This window comes from Tasmannia lanceolata, unplaced genomic scaffold, assembly GCF_043159265.1.
Source record: "Tasmannia lanceolata isolate RefF3 unplaced genomic scaffold, GAP_Taslan_0.1 ptg000015l, whole genome shotgun sequence".
Classification (NCBI taxonomy): Eukaryota; Viridiplantae; Streptophyta; class Magnoliopsida; order Canellales; family Winteraceae; genus Tasmannia; species Tasmannia lanceolata.
In genome coordinates, this window is record NW_027518692.1 from 31,560,599 (window position 1) to 31,579,089 (window position 18,491).

An 18,491-nucleotide genomic window follows, 5' to 3' on the forward strand; every position below is an offset into this window, starting at 1 on the left:
AATTTTGGGGAGTTTTTATTTCCACAATTTAGAAGAAAATGATATGATTGTGGTTAATTTGGACGGATATTATCATAAATTGTAAGTCCCTCTAATTAAAATTTGAATAGGGTTAGTTCCAATTATCTTTTTCCTTGCGTGAAAGAAGTAAGAAATTTTAGAAATGTTTTTCCTTTCCAAACTTTTTCACAAAATTCTTGCCATCTGCTGTGGTTCCGGACTGGCTAAAGGCAGGAGAGTTGGCTTGCCCTCGACCCATAAAAAACCAATGCGTGTTAACTCTTCATTGAATAATGAATGTCAATTCAATGAGATATCTAGTGGGATTTTGATAGAAATATTTCTTAACTGCTAATCTGTGTCCGAACCTTGCCTTAAAAAATGGTTCAAAGAAGAGGAGAGAGTGGTAACAACTTCATCAAATTCCATGGGGTCAATGCTTCTTGAGCAAAGCTTATATTTCCAGCCAAATAAAGCCTCAAATTAATCACCTTTGGAGAGACTCTCTCTTTAGCTCTTACAATCCAAGAAGGTATTAATAGGCATTTGTTGTTGCTTATGGCCTTGCATACCCGTTTCCAGTTCGCGAAGGTGGGTAGCAAATCCCAAACTGGGAAAATAATAATAACCCTGCCCGTAGAGAAGTACAAAAGTTTTATTTTGTGCTTTTTTTTCGTAATTGTAATAATTTTATAATTTTCTCTTCGGTTTTTTTTTGTAATTGTCATATTTTAATACATTCTTTTGGTAAGTTTTACACTTTGCTTTCATTTTTCTATAATTTTTCATTTAAAACTTAGTACCCGCATGATTATTATATATTAATATTATTTATTGCTAGCCACCATTGCCAAATCGTACTTTGCCAGGTCTAAACGTGGCAGACCAAATCAAAGTGCGGGTTGGGATGAAATAGAATAGGACAGGAGCGCCGACCCAGACTAGAGAAAACTTAAGCGCGTATAAAAAAAAAACACGTCATCTGCTATCGATTCTTCCCCCTTTTCTCTGTCGTGATATCACCGTCCCGGCCCCTCTCTCTCTCTCTCTCTCTCTCTCTCAAGAACTCAACTTTCTCTCCAAATCTTATCTTCCCTCCCTCGGTCGGAGATAGAAGTTTTTTTATTCCCTGTTCGATCTCAGAACTCAAAAGCCAAGTTCCGATGGTGAAGGAAACGGAATACTACGACGAGTTAGGGATCAGCCCCACCGCTACAGAGGCTGAAATCAAAAAAGCTTATTACATTAAGGCAAGCTTATTCCTTTTCTTCTGAAAAACAGAAATTGACTGTTGTTGACTTTGCTTGTTTGTTTCTTGTACGGATTTAGATCCCTTTTTTCCTACTCTTCTTCATGTGGAACTGGATTCTGATTTTCATTGTTTGGCATCTGTAATTTTTTTTTTCACTGCTTGTTTTGATATCTTGGAGAGGTTTTTTGTTGTTGTTGTTGATGAGATAAACGGATTAGGGTTTCCTTTATCTGTCCATCTGGGTACAGACGCATGGGCTAAGGAGAGTTTGACATATTAAGACATTCTTCATGTTTCATTTGTCCACTCATACCTAACTCTCCATTGAAATTTGAGAGTAGACACACAAATAGTATCACTGTGTGGTTCTAATTAGGGGAAAGAGCGATTAAATTTTAAAATCAAGGGTTGATCAACGATGGATGGTTGATCCTCACCCTCGAAAATAAGATCTAATGGCCTAAATCTTAAGGCCTCAAGAAGAAGTCAATCACAGTCATTACATCATTTCTATCTAAGAAGTTTGAGAAACCATCATACATTGACTGATTCTGCTACATACCACCGTTTCCTCCACCAACTGATCTTGTTAAAGTCTCCTCTGATGCATGCTGGATTATCCCACTTATCACCTCATCCAACTCTGCCCACAGCGCTTGTCTCTCCGCTCTCTGGATTGGACCGTGTACGCCTGGAAAAGTCCATTAAGAATTATCCGCTACCTTCTTAATCACAATTGATAATGAGAATCTCCCAATGTGACTCTTGTGACTCTTTGTCATCCCAAAATTCGTTGAATCCCACAAGTAGAACCCTTCATGCTTGGCCAATTATGTCAATAGTCTGAAAATACTAAAGATGATACGCCCCCAGCCCCCTTAATCACTGAACGGTTCAGGAAGTCCATTTTGTTTTCTTGATTGCAAAGAATGTATGGCTTATATTTCATCGTCAGTTGCTTGACATGGGCTTTCTTTTCAAGGTGACCTAAACTTTTCACATTCCATGATTATATCTCACGATAACACTAATTGACGAGGCCTGAGACAAGGTCCTTTCTGTTCTACTGCTGCCTCTACCTCTTCCTCTAGGGTTCATCGAAGAGCTAACATCATAATTCACTGAGGACTTCAAACGAACCATCTCCCTTATCCCTCATTTGCAAATCTCTATGTTCCGTTTGCTGAACCAGTCTCCTCAAATTCTCCTCTAGCCCAACATAATGTATGCCCAACATAATGCTAGTTGCTATAATATGTTCTACAAGCAGCTCATTTAGGTCCCTGTTTGGCATTTGCCATGCAATTGGAGTAGCCGCTTCTTCCATTCTCTGAACTATTGCTAAGTTGCTATCTTCCCTTTTTTTCGAATGGCAAGTTGCTATCTTCCTTCGCATCTTCCCTTCTTATCTCCCTCTCCCTTGACTATTAGTCCATTCCTCTCCCATTTCTAGCCAAATCCTCCGAATCCAGGCTGCCCCTATCGGTTTGATATGAATTGTTAGGCAAAGGGTTTGGATATTAGATTATTCTACCCGAGGTTTCTACCTCCTCACTTTCCATCTCTGCTCTGAACTGATAACCTGTACATGTACCTATAACTTGCACCAAACCAAGAATATGGGGCATTCCAACATTAAACCTTGGAAATGTAAATTGCGTAAATGGAGCCTCCTTGTGTGTACATTTCCTAAGTAAAGCGGGTTTGAGTGTTCTCTTTGCCGACTATGGTTTGCATTCCGAACTTATTCGTTGCTGAGCGAGAGGCTCTGTTATCTTCTATATCAGTGTGTTCCTCTGCAGTTGTCTATGTGACATCATCTTCCCCAGCAATTAAGTGGCCAAGGCTGATCGAATCTTGAAGGCCAATGTCCTCTACCTCAGCCTCAGTACCCAGATCCCGCTCATCTCTCACAAGCGATTCGTCCTCGGCTTCAGGACTGACTCCCGGCAAGGACCAACTGATCACCTCCATCCCTCTGATCAGCGACATTTGATGGACCCCTCGTTCGATTCCTCCCATTTCCATTGCCACTAGTTCTTGGCAAGATTTTTGTGCGTGTTCCTCCTCGAACACTCTCCTCTCTCTTCCTATGATTACTCTAGTCGGTATCACCTGAGAGGATGATTCGGTCCTTGATCGGTATTGACTATCTTCTGGGATGAGCGCAACATCTTAGTTAGGTGAAAATGATATAAAAACCAGGATGTTTGAGGTGACTCGTTTGGAGTCCTGAGTTCAATCACTAATCCACATGTCCCACAAGGCTCACGAATGATGGACCCCCTATCTCTGAATCACGCATATGAATATCTTGCGGAACCCCCATTTCTTGATGTGTCTTAATCGACCTTCTTCGTGCATCGTTGAATCGACCGCCACTTGGAATAATTTGAGTAGCTTCAAGACCTGACCTAATCGGCACCGTGGGATTTTGCAGCCAAGATGTCGCCGCCCTACACCCTGCCCCAGGTGGCCTTTCTACTACAGGAAAAGGACGAGAAGTTCTTTCCACCTCTCCGTTAACTAGTGGAAATCTCGCCAGTTGTTAGTTGTCATCTGCCCGCCCGGAAGTGCACAATAGACCCTGTTCTTTGAAATTCAAATTTCTTCTAGGATTACTAACGTGCGTCACCTTTTTCGGTGAGCTTCGGATTGCCGGTGCGCGTCCCACCTTTGACCTTCCTTAATGGGTACTAGGGTTCACTAGCCTACCAGCAATGATGGACTAGCTCGAGAAAGCCTCTGGATGAAACTCGCCATGTCTCCTTCCCCTTTCGTTCTCTTTTGCCCTGGGAGAAGCTGAATTAACCCAGATATGTTTTGCTGAGACCCAGGCATTGCTTCCGTTGATGACTACTGGGATTCACAGCGATTTTGGGGTTGCAACTGACAATTGGATGAGAAGTCTTCCATTATTGTACTCTTGGCCAGCTTGGACAAATTAATCTACTGTGAGAACCTTGCCTATCCGCACTCCGATGTACCTGAGGTTAAATTAATCTACTGTGTGAACCTTGCCTATCCGCACTCCGATGTACCTGAGGTTTTCTTCACACATTCCTGAGGAGGGACTCTGGTAAACTCCCACCATGTGGCTGACATAGTGTTAGGAAATTTAATAACCAAAAGGTCCATTTCAATGAAGGGAGAGATCCCATCTTAGACAACCAAAGCTGCTTCAGCATCTCTACATTTTCTTCTGCTGGTGGAATGATCACTATCTCGAACGCTTCTAGTTGGTATATGATTATCTTACCAATGTTGTTACTTGTTCTTTTGAGCCCAGTTGCCGGCATCACAAGTCTTCCCGACTATCTCGGTGTAATTTTCGTCCGCAATCCTCTTTTTGTATCTGGTATGGTTTGAAGGGAGATTGCTTCGATTGGAGCCGTTTCTAACTGCCTCTCACTCTGTGCTCTTCAGTGCACTGCTTCTTCCCTCCTCCTTTGAGTTTCCACTTCCTTTTGGAGAGTTTTGAGGTTCTCTATGATTCCGGTAATTCCCCATTTTCTCTACGCATTCGAGGTCTTCGATTCTATGTTGGCATCGTTTGTGGAGCAAATTTTGTTGCATCGTCAACATTGGATTCTCCTCTTAAAGTTGAACAGGTTACAGTGGGAACATCTTCAATCTCCTAATCTCCTCTCCTGCCTTACCCTTGCCGCTTTTTCGAGACGTTTCCCTCTTCTACTTCACATCACCTCCCATATCTCTTCCCCCCCGCTCTGCTTCCTTGCATTCTCCTCTCGCTGTATGTTTTAATTCTAGCGCTATCCAAGTTGCTTCTTATTCTATCTTCCATGAGTGAAGTAAATACATTGAGGTGAACTGTCATTTTATCTAGGGGACGTTTCTTAGTAGACTTATCACTCTTCCTCTATATCCCTTGCAAACATCAACTTGCTGGTCTCTTTACCAGAGCTATGACCAAACAGACTTGAGGACGTGAAATTCTAATTTGTTAATTAATGCTTTTTGATCCTCCCTATCAAATTGAGGGCGAGTGTGAAGAAAGTCACTAGGGTACACTAAACTCTTGGTGCATGTACTCTGTAATCTGTATATTCTGTTGTTTTTCCTTTTCTACCCTTATTACAAGTGTATCTAGTTTGGGTTTTTCTTTTTTATCACATCTATTATGTTTGTGTATGTATATAATTCAAGGTTGATAAGCTAGATTAATTATGTTTTTTTTTAAATTAACCGTCACTGTGGTTTTCATATGCAAAGTCACTAACCACCTGCGAAAGATACACACACACAAACACACACACACACACACACATATATATACCATTAAAAACTTGCACACACGCACACATATATATTGGTTCAAACTGTTCCTGATAATGTTTTTAATGTCTTGCAGATTGATGGACATACTTGTCAATTTCATGTGCATCTTATGTTTTCCTTTTCTTGATTTTTGTAGGCAAGGCTGGTCCATCCAGATAAAAATCCAAATGATCCTCAGGCAGCACAAAAATTTCAGGCAAGTCTTTTTGTTCACAAATATCCATCATTTTCATTAAAAACTGAAAAATCGACGTAGCATGATCCTTCAGAAATTCAACCCCTTGAATGGGAGGGCATTTTTTTCAATCTCCCCCTTCAGTTAATTGAATGTATTTTATAATCTGTATTTCTTTTCAAAATTTTATATGGTAAGTGCTATGCTTTAACTGAAGAAAGGTTGTCGTTAACTTGGTGTCCTCGATGAAATTTTCATAGGATTAAAGTGTGCTATTGGAATTTTGGAAGCAAGGCTGGCTTTGCTAGGAGTGAAAGTGATTGTTCGAAACTTTGACTTGGTGTTGTACCCTAGAAATTGATAGTTTAGTTTGCATATAAAGATCTTTATGAAAATATTTCCTATCAGAAGGAGCTGATGCAATTGGTGAATATTTATTCCTAATATTCTATTCCTCGTACCAGAAAGTTTGTGGTTGTGCCTCTAAGCATGGAAAATAATCTTCTACAATTTCAGTTCACTAACTCCATGTCAGTGACTGCCATCACAGGTTCTAAATACCAGCAAATCACCATCATTTGTTACCTCAATGTGTATATTTTTCTTAAAAGTCTGGCTTTTTGTCTTTTAGAGCATGTTTATTTTGATCGTGTTCAGTGAAGTGAAATCTTAACAAGTCTCTGGTTGTGCATCTTTTGTCACTATCTTGTGTCCTTAAGATTGTTAATGTAATAAAGGTGAAGAAGAGAGAGAGAGAGAGAATAGAAGTCGTGACTTTGAGGTTGAGAAGTGCGTGAGTCTAGCCCTGCCTCATGAATTCTCTCCATAGATGTTATTAAAAAGACATACATCTAATATTACAACTTACAAGAGTGCCATTCATAAGTGAAATTATAATGAAAGGACTATTCTACCCTTACACTATAGACATTAATGAAGGACTATTTGTTTAAGGGAAATGATATCTGCGCCAAAGTGTTTTGATAAACATGGGCTCCACTTGTCTGTCGTGTAGTATTTAAAGGGATGTCAGAGGATATTATGGTTCTCAAAAAGCTCTTAAAGCCCTTTAAATACTACACGACAAACAAGTGGAGCGCATGTTTATCAAAACACTTTGGCGCAGATATCATTTCCCTTTGTTTTATGAAAATTCATGTTGTTCATACAAAACGATTAAGTAAATAAGTTTTGTTTGTATCTGCCAAGGCCCTTGAGAGTGTTTCCTTGATCCTACAACAGCTTGATATTTGGATCCATGTGAGATTAACAAGCTTAGTACCCAGAAAACTAGTGTTTGACAACTAGTCTTTTGCATACTTTCTATGTGAAAAACTAATACCAAGAACTTAGATCTAGCGGCGTCAATCCAAAGAAAATACCGTAGCTGACACAATTCATTTGTCTAGAAGTGTTTCAACAAATGTTTCTTCAACGCATCAATGGCTCCCAGATCATTTTAACTATAATAACAATATCATCAACATAAAGTACTAAAACAATTATGCTACTCTATCTTCTCCCAACAAACGCAGAATAATGTACATAACTTTTGTGAAATCCATATGTAGTAAAGATAATGCAAAACTTCTCAAACCAGGCATAATGAGATTGTCAACAAACCCAGGTGGTTCTTCCATGTACACCTATATTTCATTATGTATTGTGATTGTGAGAAGACGAGAATGAAGAAGAGCGAGGGAGAAGATGGAGTCTTCTTAGAGAGCTCCCATGTAATATGATGTATATATATGCACAAATAAGGTTACATGTACTATAGTGCTCTTTAACAATACCCTTCATCACTCTCACTCAAGCTGGAATGTATATATCATACAACCCCAGCTTGTTACAATTATCTCTCAACTTAAACTTCCCCAACGGTCTGGTAAACACATCTGCTAACTGATCAGTAGATTAGTGATCTCTCCATTCTGAAGTTTCTCACGAACAAAATGGCAATCTACTTCAATATGCTTTTTCCTCTCATGGAACATTGGATTGGAAGCAATGTGAAGTGCTGCCCTGTTATCACATTAGAGTGATGATGAAGGAGGAAAACCGATCTGCAGTAGAGACCTCAACCAGGTCAACTCACCACAGGTATGGGCCATGGCTTGATACTCTGTGTCTGCACTAGAACGAGATACTACCTCTTGCTTTTTACTCCTCCAGGACATAAGATTTCCTCCAACAAAGGTGCAATAACCAGTGGTTGATCTTCTATCTGTTGGAGATCCTTCCTAATCAGCATCTGTGAACTCCTCCAGTCTCATATGATTATGCTTCCTGAAAAATAAACCTTTTCCAGGAGCACTATTCAAGTATCTCACTATCTGAAGGACAGCTGCCCAATGTGAAGTACGAGGAGAACTTATAAACTGGTTGACCACTCCCATGGCATAAGATATATCAGGACGAGTCATAGTCAAGTATATCAACTTACCAACCAATCTCCTGTACCTACAAGGGTCATCCAACAGCTCCCCCTGATCTGGAAGAAGCTTCACATTGAGATCCACAGGAACCTCTGCCGGTTTGGCTCCTAAGGATCCTATCTCCTCTAATATGTCTAGAACATATTTCCTCTGAGACAATGAAAGACCTCCTCTAGAATATGCCATCTCAATACCCAAAAATACTGAATATGTCTCGGGTCTTTGGTACAAAACTCTGTTTGAAAGGACGTCTTAAGTCTCTCGATGACCGTTACACCATCCCCAGTGATCACAATATCATCAACATACACAATCAACAAGATGTAGCCATCATCAGAACGAGCACTGAATACATAATGGTCAACTGCACACATTCTCAAACCAAAACGTTTAGCGTCGCTGAATCTGCCAAACCAAGAATGTGGAGACTGCTTCGGCCTATATAACGCCTTCCGAAGACGGCAAACAGTACTAATCTCCCCTTTTGAGGGTTTTTTTTTTTTTTTTGTCCTTTTGCCTCCCCAAACAAAAACAACCATATATAAATCCATCTTGAGCAATGAGATATAATTTGTGACATTCCTTTTTCTTTTTTTTTGAAATGGTACATTCTTAGCATTTTCTATAATTACTTTTTCTTACTCTTATTTATTTATTGTAATAAATTTAATGTTTTACGTAATAAAATGTGTTGTTTGTTAAATTTGGTTGATATAGTGATTTTATATATTTTTTAATAAATTTTTTAAGTTTTACTTATAAATTTTTTAAGATATAGTAATTCTTTTCCGAAATGAAAACACCAAAACGGCAGAACACCGAAACGTTCCTGTTGGGAACCGTGTAGAACTCACCCTTAAAAGCTAGCCGTTATGGGGTGGGTGTCCAAGTCCTTATAAGCCCATCCACATCCATTTACTTTTCTGATGCGAACTTTTCTCTCGCGTGGAACCCCCAACAATCTCCCCCTCCACACGGAAGCAACATGGACAATCTCGTCCTTCCACGCGGGAGCAACATGAGAATTACAAGATCTTCTTGAGGGATTTTCTCCGTCCTTGAGAGGGTACACCAGGGTTACCGAGATCTTCCCTAGGGATTTTTTTTCCATCCTTGATGGCACACAGGTGTTACCAAGCCCCAACTCTGATACCACTTGTTGGGACCTGAGTAGAACTCACCCTTAAAAGCTAGCGGGTGCCCAAGTCCTTATAAGTCCATCCACAACCATTTACTTTTCCAATGTGAGATCTTTGCTCTCGCTTGAAACTCAGTTCCGTTCCACTATCCAAAACGAAATGCCGAACAAAATGGGCTTGACAACTATGGTGTATGTATACATATGATGAGCGAGTAGAATCGAGTATTTGAGTTTAAACTCCCATACGAAATCTATGTCATCTCTTCATTACTTTTATATACTTTGGATCAGAGTAGAAAGATGGAGAAGATTTTTTTTTGTCCTGTGGGCCATTTTAACTTTTTTAACTTGCTTTGGAAGTCAAAGTAGCATGCCATTTTTTCTTACTGAACTTATCTTAGAGCCACATCTGATCATGATATTTCTTAGTTTGAGAATTGTTGGTTAATTTGGCTGTTAAAGTATGTTACGGCTATGTCTTGTTGTGGTTTCAGGTCCTGGGAGAGGCCTACCAAGTCCTTAGTGATCCAACACAACGACAAGCTTATGATTCATTCGGGAAGGCAGGCATTTCGACGTAAGATTCTCCTTTTCTTCCTATTCACCACGATGGTGTTTGAGAATTGTATGGATATGGTTGGATAATATATATATATATATATATATATATATATATATATATATATATATATATAGAGAGAGAGAGAGAGAGAGAGAGAGAGAGAGAGAGCTAGGTATAGCTACACACTCATGTAGCTAACTTAGCTACACCGACGGCTTAAAATACAGTGGGCCCCACGGTGATGCAAACCATTCATTTGAGGGGCCCTCACATAGATAGGTTGTGCCAAAAAAATCAGCTCCATAGGATCATCCCAACGCTACGATTTGTGGAGGCAAAAATGGACGTGTAAAAACCTTCACAAATCTGTCCATTTTTGCCTCCACAGTTTGAAGGGTTGGGATGATCCTATGGAGCTGATTTTTTTAGCACACCCTATCAATGTGAGGGCCCCTCAAATGAATGGTTTGGATCACCCAAACAATGTGGGCCCACTGTATATATATATATATATATATATATATATATATATATATATATATATATATATATATATATATATATATATATATGAGTTAAGTGAAGCTACACACTCGTGTAGCTAACTTAGCTACACCGACGGCTTAAACTACAATGGGCCATATATATATATATATATATATGAGTTAAGTGAAGCTACACACTCGTGTAGCTAACTTAGCTACACTGACAGCTTAAACTACAGTGGGCCCACATTGTTTGGGTGATCCAAACCATTCATTTGAGGGGCCCTCACATTGATAGGGTGTGCTAAAAAAATCAGCTCTATTGGATCATCCCAACCCTTCAAACTGTGGAGGAAAAAATGGACCGATTTGTGAAGGTTTTTACACGTCCATTTTTGCCTCAGCAAATTGTAGGGTTGGGATGATCCTATGGAGCTGATTTTTTGGTCACACCTTATCTATGTGAGGGCCCATCAAATGACTGGTTTGCATCACCCAAACAATGTGGGGCCCACTGTATTTTAAGCCGTCGGTGTAGCTACACTTTTCTCTCTCTCTCTCTCTCTCTCTCTATATATATATATATATATATATATATATATATATATGTGTGTGTGTGTGTGTGTGTAGCTTGACTATCGATGTGAGTGTGTAGCTTCACTTTCCTCATATATATATATATATATATAGATATCAGTATAAAGAGGACTGACCTTTGCACATTGCCTATGCATTTGTTACAGTGATGCAATTATTGATTCAGCAGCAATCTTTGCAATGCTCTTTGGGAGTGAGCTTTTTGAGGACTACATAGGCCAGCTTGCAATGGCATCAATGGCTTCCCTTGACATTTTCACAGAAGGGGAACAGCTCGATGTCAAAAAACTGCAAGAGAAAATGAGAGTATGATTCCTTAATACCCTCTTTCGTTCGTGTGGGCTTTATTGGTTCATTTATCATCTCTCTTATAATTGTTAGTTCTTCCATTGTTCAGCATCACATCCATTTCAGAGGGAGTTCATGGTTTGAGTCTTTTCCTATGTAACATAGTGTCGTGTTCAATGCTCTTTTATTGTAATGGATATGAGTGGGCTGGAAGTTTGGCTGTTAATCAAGTTATTTTTGTTGCTGATCTTATCTATATCCATGATCGGGATCTACCCTGGCTTTAGGGAAAATCAGCAAAAGGATCATAAACGTGGAAAATTAAGAAGTGCAATACAAAGAGTCGGGGAAAATCTTAAAATATTGCAAAAATACTTTTAAGTTTAATCTCTCTCTCTCTCTCTCTCTTTCTCTCTCTCTCTCTCTCTATGTCTGGTTTGACTGATTGCTTTATAAGTATAAGATAAAACTACATCATCGGCATACAATTTTAGAGATAATCATCACTATAAAATAGACCAATCTGAGCAGTATCAGAGTCAACAACATATTCTCTTTTATGGAAACTAACCAATGAGCTCACCTCAATACTGGCTAATGGTAGCATTTTAACTCCCCTAGGAAACCACAAAGAGACTGCACTGTTATTTCTTGGGAGAAACAGCTCTAGATTGTTATTTAAAGCATTAAATTGAGGTAGTTTTCATATTTTATATTATAAACAATCAAACATCCTGAAAATAGAGAACCATCTTGGAAAGTATTACTCGTGATTCTACCAGTAATAAACTGTTATCGACTTTAATGAATCCTTGTCACGAAGTACCTTCAATTGCAACATAATTTCTTGAAATGGCAATTTTTTTCCATTAACAATATGTTTGTGAAATTGCAACCAAATGTCCCAAAATGTGGTTATCTATTTATTGTTTCTTAAATGTGGTTCAACTGTTTTATTGTTAATCAATGAACCATTCTAATCTTTCAAAAAAATAAAATAAAAAAATGAGCCATTCTAAAAGTGAAATCTCTCGCATTATTTCTTCATTGGGAGAAAACATAATTTCTTATTTCTTTACTTAAATTCCTATAGCACATTGGAGTTCATTGCCGGTAGATCATTCATTGCAGACTTAAATTCCTATAGCACATTGGAGTTCATTGCTGGTAGATCATTCATTGTAGCGTCCCTTGGCAATGATCAGACATCACATCCATTTTTTTGATTGGTGAAAGGATTTCATTAATGAAAACGAGACCGAGAGGGTCCTAGAGATAAAATGAAAAGCTGGCTATCAGAATTAGAAAAAACATAGTACAACAGAAATCAATAGCTAGGGAGGAAGAAAATAAAAAAGCTCTATATTCTCCCTTGAAACTCCCTCTCGCCAAGCTGTCTGCCTCCCCATTGGCAGACCGTCTTACATGGTTGAAAGAGACCGATGCCGAACCCAATCTATCCTGAATATCACCAAATAAATCTGCAAATCTCCAAGGAGCCACTTGTGAACCTCTAAGCCACCTGATGACGTAGAGAGAATCCCCTTCAATCACTACCTTGTTCAAATCCACATTGTGGAGCATTTTAATTCCTTGATGAATAGCACGAAATTCTGCCTCGTGAAAAAACTTCAAATCTTTCTTCATTCATCATTCCATAGCATTCATTATTAAAGAGTAGTGCCATGAGACTCGCAATATATGTAAGTAAACAAAAAGAACTAGATATTTGTAGAACCCTTTATAAAAACCTAACCCTTTTGGACTGAAATACCCTCTGATGACTTAAAAACTCGTCAAACAAGAGAACTAGATATTTGTAAAACCCTATATAAAAACTTACGCCTTTTGGACTAAAATACCCTCTAATGACTTAAAAACTCTCTCCCCACTTAAAATTCCTGTGATAAATATGTGCGCCTTATTTAAAACCCACTTAACTCAAAGAAACCATGTGATCTTGGTTGGAAAAGACCGTGATACCCCTCTTACAACTCAAGTGACTTAAAAGACGCCTAAAAGACACTTGAAACTTAAAATATGGACCCTAGGATGGGCCCCATCATATGCATCAGTGAGCCAAGATGACTTAAGAGTATATAATACTTTGTCCTTTTCGTCCACATACTGTTACATGGAAGCAAACTGATCAAACATCCACTTCATATGATTCAAGAAATTTTGAGCATTCTTTTTTTTGCAATCTGAAACTCAATTTATTTTTTGCATAATATGAGACTTCTAATTTGCCCTTTTAATAGTTATGATTAAGTTGAGGAGTTATGGTTGCCAGTTTGCATTCTGGTTAGATGGTCTATTTATATTGTGGAGGATCCCTTAGTCATTCATGGACATGGTAGACTTGGTTGAGAGGTTGGTGGAGGTTAGCAACCGTCATAGCTATGGGGAAGACATGTGGGGTGTCACATAAAAATGAACCTGGCTTGTGGCTTCTCTAAACGTGACATTGAGCTGCCCTTTATTATTATGTAGGTGGGGTACTAGCCTTCCTAAGTAGTCCCCCTTTAGCAACATCAAACAAAATTATGAAAAGACTATGGCCTTTTTTCTCTAGATGAGCAAAGTGAAATCAATTGCCCAAATTGCTTTCGCATTTGTGCTTTCAATAATTTATCATTCAGTAACAAATTTTTGTATTGTATATATTCAGTTTCTATTTGTATTAGTTACCGAAATTGCTTTCTCACTTGAGCTTCCTCTGATTTGAAATATAGTTTTCTTTTAGCATTCAGTAACAAAATTGTTTGATGTATATATTCAGTTTCTATTTGTACGTTAAGCTTGTTTTTGGTCTTCGCATCCAGAACTTTTCCTTGATTTTTACGCTTTGGAAGTATATCTTTGGTCCAGGTTGTTCAGAAGGAAAGAGAAGAAAAACTTGCAGAAAGTTTGAAAGATCGACTAAACCAGTATGTACAGGGAGACAAAAATGGCTTTATTAGTCACGCTGAAGCAGAAGTATCAAGGCTTTCCAATGCTGGTAAAGTTTTGATAATCTTTCTTTCTGGATTATTTTATTTCTTTAATTTTATGTAGCTTAAACTATAACACTAACTTTTTTAACCAAAAAAATAAAAAATAAAAAACTGTATACTCACTATAACTGGAGACGCTTCAAAAATCAGGAACATGATAAATAGTGGACGCCAAAATTTTAAAGAGCACATGAGGCTACATTTTGATATGCAAGATCTTGGGGAATCATTCTACTTCCTAGTTGTTAAAATTGACCAGATCATGGAAGTAGTGATAATGACCCAAAAACAATACAATGATGTTTTGTAAGATGATGAATTGCAAGCCCGTAAATACACAGGCAGTTTACAATAGAATGATGTTTTGTAAAAGGAGGAAGATAAAAGATCTTCTGATGTATCTAAGTATGGCATGCGCTTTTCAATTTCTTAGCTTCAGCAGGCTTGTTATTATATACGTCGTAAATCAGGTTTGTCTGCATCCACATGATCCTAGAGAGGACCATTTACATGTAATTAAGATGATTATAAGATACATAAGAGGAATCGTGGGCTATGGCTTGTTCGATGAAAGGTGTTATGACGAAGGCATCACAATAGTAGGTATTTTGAGTGGATTGGGCAGGAGATTTAGTCATCGGGCTGTTTATTTTAGGTTTTTGTGTTATGGAGAGTGGTTGTTTAGTTTCCTGGCATAACATGATGTAGAAGGCAATAGCCAGGTCATGTTGAGTCGGAGTACAAGGCCAAGGGATCCATCATTGTACAGCTTACATGGATTCGATATTTACTTTAGGGCCTTTATCTCAGGTCAGATGTGCTCACTCTTGAGCTTCACTTGACAATTAAAATGTTATTAAGATTTCATAGAACTTGGTATTCCATGTGAGGACAATGCATGTTGAGATAGACTTTCACTTCATTCGTGAGAAGGTAGACAAGGGTGATATCACTATAGTGCATGTTTCTAGTTGATTATCATGTAGCTGTCGTGTTATCCAATGGTTTGACTGTGGAGCACCACACTCACTTGATTGACAAGATGAAAATGTTCCAGGGTACATATTAGCTCCAAGGGGAGTGTTAAAGAATTCGTGTAGTATTAAGGACATGTTTATAATATAGTCTCTCTCTTTCTCTCTATGTATGTATATATATTTATAGTGCTAAACATGAGTTCTGGGACTGTAGATTATCATGCATGATTACAATTACTTGGCTGGTTCTGTATATTTTTCATTATGAATAAATCTCATACATCTATTTGGTATTCAGAAACAACTCTGATGCAGATTTAATAATTATGCTTGTCTTTATTTCTTTCCCTATATTCATTTTATATTTACAAATACAGCATCCTCTGCCTTCTAAAAATTTTCATCTGATTTATTTCCTGCTACATTTTCTACAGCGTATGGAGTTGATATGTTAAATACTATCGGCTACATATATTCAAGACAGGCAGCAAAGGAGCTTGGGAAGAAAGCAATTTTTTTGGGCGTGCCATTCGTTGCAGAATGGTTTAGAAACAAAGGTCACTTTATTAAATCCCAAGTAACAGCTGCAACAGGTGACACGTTTATTTCTTTTATTGACCATGATCCATTTGTGATTGTTTTATCATGCATGGGTGAATGTGTTGGGGTATGTGGGGCATCACTATGCATGCGTTTCGTACGTGAATTCTGTGCATGTGCTCCTTCAACCTTGGAGCATATGTTGTTGTGTCGGACTTCATTGATTGAAAACTATGTTGACACTGGTATCAGATTCGGCAAAACCTCAAAAAGAAAGATTCATGGATTTGCCAAAATATTTTAATTAATTCTAAAATTTTAATTATAATAAATAATATATTAAAGATTTTTAGTAGGTTGAGAAAATATAATGTTTTATTTTCATATCAAAAGTATAAAAAACTTACTATTAGGAGGGATAAAACTTAATACATGCAGTTATTGTAAGGTTGTGGTAGCAGCATTCAGAGAAAAAAACAATAAAAGAGACCTAGAAGTGACCATTCAAAAAAAAAGAACAGAAAAGAAAAAAGACCTAGAAGTGTTTCTGTGAATCTTTTTAGTATTGGAATCCGAGACGTGTCCTACACGGATTCTTCGCCCCTTCATAGGAATCCATGTAACATAGGTTGAAACAGCGTTTATGCATGTTTTAGTATCCAAGTTGACTGAAAGGGTTCTAAGTGGGTGCATTGGTTGTACTTGGGGTCTGTGGCAGGTGCAATTGCTCTGTTCCAGTTACAAGAGGATATGAAACGGCATCTCAGTGCAGAGGGGAACTATACTGATGTAGAGCTTGAAGAATACATCCTGTCTAACAAGAAATTGATGATCGATTCGCTGTGGAAGCTCAATGTTGCTGATATTGAAGCCACGCTTTCCCGTGTCTGTCAGATGGTGGGTTCCATGTTTTATTTAGTTTACATGACGTGGTTTGCTTATGCTAGGTGTGATAATTACTCATTTAATTCAATATTAACGCATACATCCAGGTGCTTCAAGATAGTTCCGTCAAGAGAGAGGAGCTCCGTGCTCGTGCAAAAGGGTTGAAAACTCTTGGAAAGATTTTTGAGGTGTTTATCTAGATCCGTTTTCTGTTAGAGGAAAGTGTTTCTGAGCTCGAGCTCATATAAGCTTATCTGAGCTCGAGCTCAAAAACTCACGTTTGCCCACATTTTTGGGGTGATCCAAAGCATTCATTTGGAAGGCCCTTACATGGATAGGGTGGCTACAAAAAATCAGGTCCATAGGATCATCCTAACCCTTCCATTTGTGGAGGGAAAAAATGGGCAGATCTGTGGAGAAACAGTATCTGTCCATATTCCCCTCCACTTTTGGATGGGTTAGGATGATCCTATGGACCTGATTTTTGGTACAAACTCAATCCATGAAGGGCCATTCAAATGAATGCTTTGGATCAGCCCAAAAATGTGGGCCCACATGAGTTTTTGACACTCGAGCTCAGAAACACTTTACTCTTTCTGTTATCTATTTTATTTTGTTACTTTTTTATTTTCATTCCTTGCGAACTATGTTTGGACATGGTAATGTAGAGGACAAAATCAGCCAACACTAGTGAGAGTGAAGGTTCTGGAAAACGTGAAGTCCACAAGTTGAATGGAAATGAACGGCTCAATGATGCTAGTTCTCCTGACATGTCACCAAAGTCTGCACCTTTCGAGCAACCATCTTATGCACCTCCGGTTGTCCCCCCGGTACATTTCTCAATTTTACATGCTCTTTGACAACCATATTTACACAAGTCTAAAACATTAAATCCGTTTATTGAAACAGTCCGAAACTGACTTGATTAAGGCTCAGGTTAAGTGGGGTATTAGGTCTTTTGTTAAACCCGAAAAAAATCAACTACCTGAAGAACTCGATTGAGTAATTGAAGTCCTCAACTGAATAGCTGAAAAGAATCAGACAACGAAATATTTTTTAAATATGAAGAATTTTGATCAGTTCATGGAGGTTCAGGTCCCATAGTTTCCAAGTTCAGTTTTTCTGAATGATACAATTTTATCAAGGCTTTGTTTCTTTTGATGTAGAATGGGCGTAAAACGAATTTTTTGCTCATTTTTAAGTGAATAGATGGGCATAATATTTTTTTACGACCATTTTACGTCGAAAGAAATGGAGTTTTTGGATAAAAAGGAGAGAATACAGCGATTCCGAGTTCAGTTTTTGATTGTCAAAGAACTCTCTACAGCTTTTAGAAGGATCTATATTATTCTTAATGGTTACCAAGTGAAAATTTTGGCCTTCATGATGCATGTACTAGAGCCCATATGTAGAGGCTCCTCCCCAGTTTGCTGGTGTTCAGTGGAACTTGCCGATGCCAACAGCACCACCTGGTGCTCAGAGTCAGAGGCAGTCTTGATCTATAATTAGGGAGGTGGGAGGAGTTTGGTCTACTGATCCAGTATCCCTAAATGCCCTTTGATGTATATTGTGGGGGCTTTCGGCTTTTCATTTGCTGGATGCTTGGTTTGTATCATTGGGAAATTTTAAATGTGGAATATCCCTTCTCCACAACCATTAGGCATATAAATACTTGTATGGTTTTATTGGTCGTTATGTATACATGGTCTTTGGACCTGGGTTAGGTTTTCCAGAGCTTGTTCTGCGCCCATTTGGGGCAGTGTTGTGACACACTTTGTACATTATCTGTGGCTTCTCTTCTCTTAATTTTTTGATCGGATCATAATATAATTATAGATTAAATATACTTTGTATGG

At 38.3% G+C, this 18,491-nt stretch overlaps 1 protein-coding gene across 2 annotated transcripts; it reads left to right on the forward strand.

Annotated features, from left to right (window-relative positions):
• The first annotated feature begins 911 nt into the window (after positions 1-911).
• On the forward strand, positions 912-18,488 carry LOC143846502 (chaperone protein dnaJ 10-like). 2 transcript variants are annotated; one of them, XM_077354941.1, is made up of 10 exons: positions 912-1,250; positions 5,688-5,747; positions 9,800-9,882; positions 11,096-11,255; positions 14,109-14,238; positions 15,645-15,803; positions 16,469-16,647; positions 16,743-16,823; positions 17,304-17,465; positions 18,035-18,488. In XM_077354941.1, the coding sequence occupies exons 1-10, from the start codon at positions 1,164-1,166 to the stop codon at positions 18,131-18,133; spliced, it is 1,200 nt and encodes a 399-aa protein (XP_077211056.1). In that variant the 5' UTR covers positions 912-1,163; the 3' UTR covers positions 18,134-18,488. The 2 variants fall into 2 exon arrangements, with proteins under 2 accessions (XP_077211056.1, XP_077211057.1); XM_077354942.1 differs by having other exon boundaries at positions 913-1,250; positions 5,625-5,747.
• Positions 18,489-18,491: the final 3 nt, after the last annotated feature.

Bases quoted from the DNA above. Each gene is read 5' to 3' on its own strand.
- LOC143846502 (XM_077354941.1), top strand. From the start codon at position 1,164: ATGGTGAAGGAAACGGAATACTACGACGAGTTAGGGATCAGCCCCACC. The intron at 1,251-5,687 runs GCAAGCTTATTC...TGATTTTTGTAG, and splicing joins AAAAAGCTTATTACATTAAG to GCAAGGCTGGTCCATCCAGA. The intron at 16,648-16,742 runs GTGGGTTCCATG...GCATACATCCAG, and splicing joins TTTCCCGTGTCTGTCAGATG to GTGCTTCAAGATAGTTCCGT.